This window comes from Amblyomma americanum, chromosome 1 (assembly GCF_052857255.1).
Source record: "Amblyomma americanum isolate KBUSLIRL-KWMA chromosome 1, ASM5285725v1, whole genome shotgun sequence".
NCBI lineage: Eukaryota > Metazoa > Arthropoda > Arachnida > Ixodida > Ixodidae > Amblyomma > Amblyomma americanum.
In genome coordinates, this window is record NC_135497.1 from 241,707,659 (window position 1) to 241,714,235 (window position 6,577).

The following is a 6,577-nucleotide window of genomic DNA, read 5'->3' on the forward strand; positions in this document are numbered from 1 at the left end:
GTGCCTTGGAGGCTTTCACCGCCGACGATCGCCGCAGCCAGTGGCCGAGAGACTTCATTTCTGTCAGTGGGCGTGGATCTAGACTCTCCAATACACGGCAGAGCGACTGCCTTTCGGCGTTGTAGGCAGGGCGATCACAAAGAATGTGGGATATAGTCTAGTCATACTCACAGGTGGCACATGCAGGGCTATCAGCCGGACCGATTAAGAGCAAGTAATGGTTGGTGAAAGCTACATCAAGCCACAGGTGACACAACAAAGTTTCTTCACGTCGTGCTAGGCCGGATGGAAGTCGGAGATTCAAACCTGGGTCCAAGGCTTCTAAACGTGAATTGGAAAATTGGCCAGAATTACACGCGGCAAGCGTGATGTCCCGCGCAAGTGCGCGAAGCCTGCCCGCTGCGTCTCATCTCGAAAAGGGGATCGATACAATAACGCCGTCGTGGTGAGCAGTCCGTGCGACCTCATACGCGTGGTGAATGCCTGCTATGCCGCTGTGCCCCGTAGCCATTGGTAGATAACGTCGTGCGCTTTATTTATGGCACACTGATGTAGTTGTCGGATTTCCGCGACCAGTTGCTCATGGACTCCACGGCGAAGAGAAGCTTGTAAGCCTTGGAGGGCAGTTTTAGAATCGGTGAAAGTAGACCACTGCTGAGGGATCACGGCGCTGAGTATACACTTCTCCTAGACTTGTATTTGTTCAGAGGCAGTTAAGGGAAGCGGGGAGGTCGCTGACAGTGACAGTGGTGCTTGTCGTCATCACTGTATCAAACGCTACGGGAAGTGTTCATTGGTCGTACCCTGAGGTTAATCGACTAATGTAATTCTCGTTTTACACCCTTGCACCCCAGTGATCTCCAGGGGTGCAACTAAGAAAAACTACCCATTTAACATCCTGGATCTTGAAGCGGGGTGCAAAAAGGGTGTTACCTAATTACACACACCCTTTTCACGAAAATCGTGGGAGCTGTAAGGGTGAATAGATGGCATTCTGTCCTTAAGGGTGGAAAGTGGTTTACGGTGTACGAATGCACGCATCGTTGTTCGGCAACGAATGCGTTCATTTAGGTTTTCGTTTTCGAAACTTTTTCTGGGCATTGTTACTGTGTAGACGTGTTTCGGTATGGTCGCGAACTACACCGGAGTATACCGCCACTTGCACGGTGCTTGTTATTGTGAGGAAAAGCACAAGAGAGTAGAATTTTCCCGTGGTATCATTTTTTGATGGGCACAAAGAACACACATGAAACGTGACTTGACGATCACGTCATTTCAACCCAAGACGACCGTTTTATCGGCTATGGACGCGTTTTCTCTGCGTGGAGTGAATTCCGAAACATTTTGTATTCATTTTTTATGCAGGTATACAGCGTAGCATGTGCCATATCATTTTACAAGAAAGCCAAGAATGACGGCGTGAGCGCGTTACGCAAAGATAAGAGTCCGATGCGTACAAAGGTTTACAACAATTTCTCGCTTTTTAGCGTAAAAATAGGCGCTGGACTGGCTGGCACTACTAAGGTCACTCACTGCTATACTGTTGAATAAGCTATCGCCACCCGATCACCGGGCCAATTAGCTAAGCGGATCTGATGGTTTCCTTGTCCGTTAGCTTTTCAGCCATGTGGCAGCTTTCAGCGTCAAGGTCTCACATGGCTCAGCACAGTACACCGGCCCAGTGCCCATGAGCACACCTGGGTGGCATTATAACTGGCCAGCTGCAGGCAAAAGAGCGTGGCAAATGTCGATTACTACACACGAACACAACGCAGTTCACTCTGGGGGAAGTCTTCTTTGGCGCTATTTCTGCAAAACGAATGCATAGCGAGACAAATTGGTCATTCTGAGCGGCCCCTTACTTCAGATTCTGCTGTATCTTCGAATTCGGGCTCATAAAAATGAAATATTAAACTATTAACGAGGGTTTTTGGAACAACGGTAGCTGGAAGGTGATTTCTTTATTGCACATTCTCTTCCTGAAACCATGCGCCCACTGTAAACCAGATTTAGTGTGCACTGGTCTGTAACTGCATCTTCAAAGCTCTTCGCCTGCCAAAACAGTTCGCGGCTGGCCGGCAGTCGCAGCAGGACAGTAAGTGTAGACAAACTTTCGATGGCCTAGGTGGTGACGAGTGACGAGCCGATCTAGAGCAGTCTAAATATTTAAATGAACAGCGCCCCCGCTTCCACTATACGGCATGCCTTTGTGATTTTGGCGACGCTGACATTAATTTCGAAGGTTGCTCTATTTCGAAGGTTGCTCTACCGGTTTGTTGGGCCGGTAGGTCCAGACAGCTGAGCAGGGCCGCCTACAAGTCCTCTCGGGTAGGGGAAGGGGTTAGGGGCGGAAGAGAAGGATTGTGTTGACATGCCCAGACCATGTGGAACGTGTCAGCCACCTCCCCACAGAAAGAGCAGAGGCCAAAGAAAATGTTTGAGCACTGCCGGGCACAGTAGAGTGTTAGTAAAAAGTCTAAGCAGTATTCTCTCGTCCGCTTTCCTTAGCCCCTTGAGAGGAGCCGGGTACTGACGGTGCGAGTACCGGTAATAAGCGGAGATATCTTTGAAAGTTAACAGAGGATAGGTGTCCTGGTCCAAATCGGAAGGGTCTACGTCGGGGGCCCGGTTAGTGAGCGCGCGGGCGACCGAGTTGGCAGCCTCATTCCCTGGCAGGCCCTGGTGGCCTGGAGTCCAAATGAAAAATCGGCTCGTGGGGTCCTGATCCCGAGCTGCTCTCCGAAGTATTCGTTGCGCTGTTGGCGTTATCCAGCCCAGTTCATAATTCTGGCAAGCCCCTCGCGAGTCGGATATGATGAGTTTAGATTGAGCGAGTGAGGCGGCTAGGGCGATTGCTACCTCATCCGCGTGGGCTGTGCTAAGTGCCTTACAACTGAGGCCGTTCACCTGTCTTCCTTCGTTAACGACTGCGGCCGTGTACCATCTTCCCCTGGAATGATGTGGGCCCGCAACGTCTACATAGAAAACGCTCTGTTTGGAGCCATAACGGGCGGTGCAGGGGCATTCGCCCGCGCCTGACGCCGTCCATTGTGGTTCTCTCTGTCCATTTTGGTAGGAAGGGGTCGAACACATTCAGGAAAGGGTACGAGTGCCAGAACTATGGAGAGGCGCTCTTCGTACATGTGGCGCAGAAACAATGGTCCCGTGGCAACGCGGCGCCACCTGGTTCAGAAGCGGTGCTGCCTCCGCGAAGAATTTCCACTCGAGAGATGTATACATACCATGTATGTATGCTCATACATGACATGGCTCATACCTGATACCTGATTTAATATCTGCAACGGGTACTTGGACCTAAGATATGAAACTTATTTTTGGAATATGGCGGAGTGCTTGGCTTGAAGCACTCTGGCACGGGTCGGCGTGGTATTGCACTGCCTCTGGGATCGGCCCGGGGCATATTAGCGCAGCGCGTCTTTTCTGACACTCTTTGCTCTCCTATCGCTTACCCCTCCTACTTTCAGCACGCGGCAGCGAGCGTGGCTCGGCTTGAGCCAGTGCAGGCCTGTGCTCCTTCCTTTTCCTTCTTCCTCTCAGAAACATCAGTCAGTCAGTCAGCCACTCGAGAGAGGGTGCATGCGCTGAGGCAGCAGAATTAAATTCGTTTTTGGGGAAGGAAATGCCGCAGTATCAGTCCCACATATCGGCAGACAACTGAACCACGCCGAAAGGGAAGAGAAAAAGAAGAGATTTAGAGAAGAAAGGGAGAAAGAGGTGGCGTAGTGGAGGGCCGCGGAATAATTTCGACCACCTGGGGATCTGTAACGCGCACTGACATCGCACGCCTCACGGGCGCCTTTGCGTTTCGCCTCCACCGATACGCGGCCGCCACGACATTATGATATTTATTTTTATTATGCGAAGCATACTAGCCGCACAACCGAGCTCTTCTTTGCTGCGCCGCGCGCGGCCGCGCGTGGCCGCGTAGCTACCACTTGACCTACATCGGAGCACCACGTGATATGACGTCACAACAGCTGTGAAAACTGGGGCTCAACTCGTGCGCTCGCTTGCGGACGCGCAGCCTCCGCCGGCGGCCTAACTCCCGCTCCTACCGCTAGGAGATACTGACGAGATGTCGGCCAGGGAGAGGGCGGCTCGCCAGACCGCAAAGCGCAAGTTACAAAGAGCCACGGAAACGGGAGAAGAACGAGAAGTACGGCTTGCCAAGCGACGTATGCTTCACATCCTGGGCTTAACCATAAGCTAAGCCAGGCGATTTTTTTTTACAAGCGGGAGGAAGTTACGTCGTTGAGACAGGCCGGAACACACCCGGAGCCGTGAACTGCAAAGACGCCGCCGTTGCCGTCTTTGGCGATATCAGAAGCGTTTCTTGAGGAGCCCTGAGAGGTGCGCGCAAAACTAGCTTCACTCGCCTTGCGCGTCTCCGGACGATTGTGCCTTCTCAGAGTCGTCTTGCACGCGTCTCTCCGGCGGCCACTGTTCGACCACCTGCAAGGTGTTCGGAAAGCCACAGCCTGTATGCGTCTCCGAGGTAAGACGAACGCTGACCGTGCAGAGCGACCAGCAGTTTTGCGTTTAAGTCAGCCGCTAGCCCCGTGACGTTCGCTGGCCGCTCTGGGTCTCCCCATATTTGCAGATGGACACTTCAAACGGCCGTTCAGGACGGATTGTTAGAAGAGCGATCCAATCTCCTGAGCGCCCCTGTGCAAACCTGCAGTGACAACATGGCGGCGATAAGCATCGAGGGAGACGTTAACCATCATAGGCCACCCACTTCTGCCATGCAGGAAGAAGTGTCTGAAGCGTTCAAGTAGGGCCCGCCGGAGCAGGTTGTGGTCGAGGGCTTCTCTATGGCTCTCACCCGACGTGACATAGCCACGCTAATAAAATGCAAATGCCTTAATGACAATATCGTGAAATTTTACCTGGCCGTGATCGCGGAACGCTCCGAGAGGCGAGGCGGTCCGCCCGTGTACGCGTTCAGTTCAATTTTCTTCACCAAGCTCTATCGCTGTGGACCTGGCGGCGCGAAACGCTGGACGCAAGGCGCTCACCTCTTCTCTTACGACAATCTAATGGTGCCCGTGCGCTCTCAGGACGCCTCTCACTGGTGGCTCGCCGTGGTGGATTTCCGGACGCCCGAGATGGTCATCTACGATAGCCTAGGCCCGTGCCAGAAGTGTGCTGAAAGCATCGACGCATTGGCCCAGTACCTGGAAGAGGTGAGCCACTTGCCTGACTGCGACCTGGACTGGAGCGGCTGGCATTTTTACCCACGTATAGTGCCGCTCCAGAAGAACACCAGCGACTCTGCTGTCTTTATGTGTTGCTACACCGAGTGCCTGACCCGGGAAGTACAGATTTTGTTCCAACAGAAGCACATGCCGTACTTCCGCAGGCGTATTGTGTACGAGATTTTACACCGCAGGCTCCTTTCAAGGTGAAGCCTACTTGCAACAACATGAGTCGGTTCAAGCGTCCGTGCATCCAGTATATGGCTTTTGGTTGGCTGTACGCATGTAGCTTAAGTGCGTTTTTTATTGTGATTTGGTGTAATTGTTCTTTTGGGGTTCGCGGCCATTGTTGATTTCTTTATATCTACTGCCCCTGGGTATTCATTCTGTATATTTCAGCGCGTGTGTAACCGCTTGCCGGGGCACTAGCGTTCGTGCTTGTTGGTTTTTCATGTCGATAGTGTGCAATTAGTTTTGATTACTGCCGATTGTTGAATGTGCATTGGTTGATGGTAGAAAAGTTATTGGAAGAGACGGAAATGGTGGGGGCGAAGACGGTGCAGCGGAGGGCTCGGACATAATTTCGACCGCCTGGTGTTCAACTTGCGCCGACACCGCACAACACGCGAAAATTTTTCCATCGCCGTAGTAAATATCCGGTTGTCATTCTTGTAGATATTTCATTATTGTCTTTTTCCAGATTACGTTCAGATTGTTTGTGCCTCTTGCTAATTTGTAATAATTTCTTCATTGATGTGCGACCGCTCTGATCAGTGTTCAGTTCCACGTTTTGCATACGTTTTCTGTGTTGACAGTGCGTATGTAAAGCTATTCGGATTGACTGTTAGATCTGTTTTGCTGTGAATAATTGACCATTGTATTCTTCGCAATACGTATCCATTGACACCAAAATAAAGCTCCAGTTTGGTTAGAGATTGTGCGAAAATTCTTGGTCACACCTCGGAGTGTGCGCATATTCGAATGTAGACAAACCTCATCCGTCGTTGATGTTCGGTTGCTTGCCAATGGCTGGTAATCTTCGCTTTTGTAGCTTATTTGTTTTCCAATCCGTTTGATTCTTTATAGTTTCCATAATTCAATAATTTTTTTTTACAATTTTCATGTCGCCTGTCGGTACGGATGCTGCCAAGATTCCATCCTTTGGACACGCGAGGTAGTGCTCTCAAGATGCGCTCTCCAGCTTTTGCTCGCCAAAAACGGTGAACTGGCGGAAGTGACGCCATCCGCGGATAGTCGGCCGGCCGTCCGGCTTTGTTGGCTTGCTAAGTTCCATCCCGCGCTTTGGTGAACGAAGGATCAGCGCAATGTTCTCCCTGTGCCGCTTGATTCCTCCAGTT

General features: G+C 51.5%; 1 protein-coding gene across 1 annotated transcript; it reads left to right on the forward strand.

Moving 5' to 3' along the window:
- The first annotated feature begins 5,060 nt into the window (after positions 1-5,060).
- On the forward strand, positions 5,061-5,429 carry LOC144116256 (sentrin-specific protease 1-like). Its single transcript, XM_077650976.1, has one exon. It carries the CDS (start codon positions 5,061-5,063, stop codon positions 5,427-5,429), a length of 369 nt encoding a protein of 122 aa, XP_077507102.1.
- The last annotated feature ends 1,148 nt before the right edge of the window (positions 5,430-6,577 follow it).

Bases quoted from the DNA above. Each gene is read 5' to 3' on its own strand.
- LOC144116256 (XM_077650976.1), top strand. From the start codon at position 5,061: ATGGTGCCCGTGCGCTCTCAGGACGCCTCTCACTGGTGGCTCGCCGTG.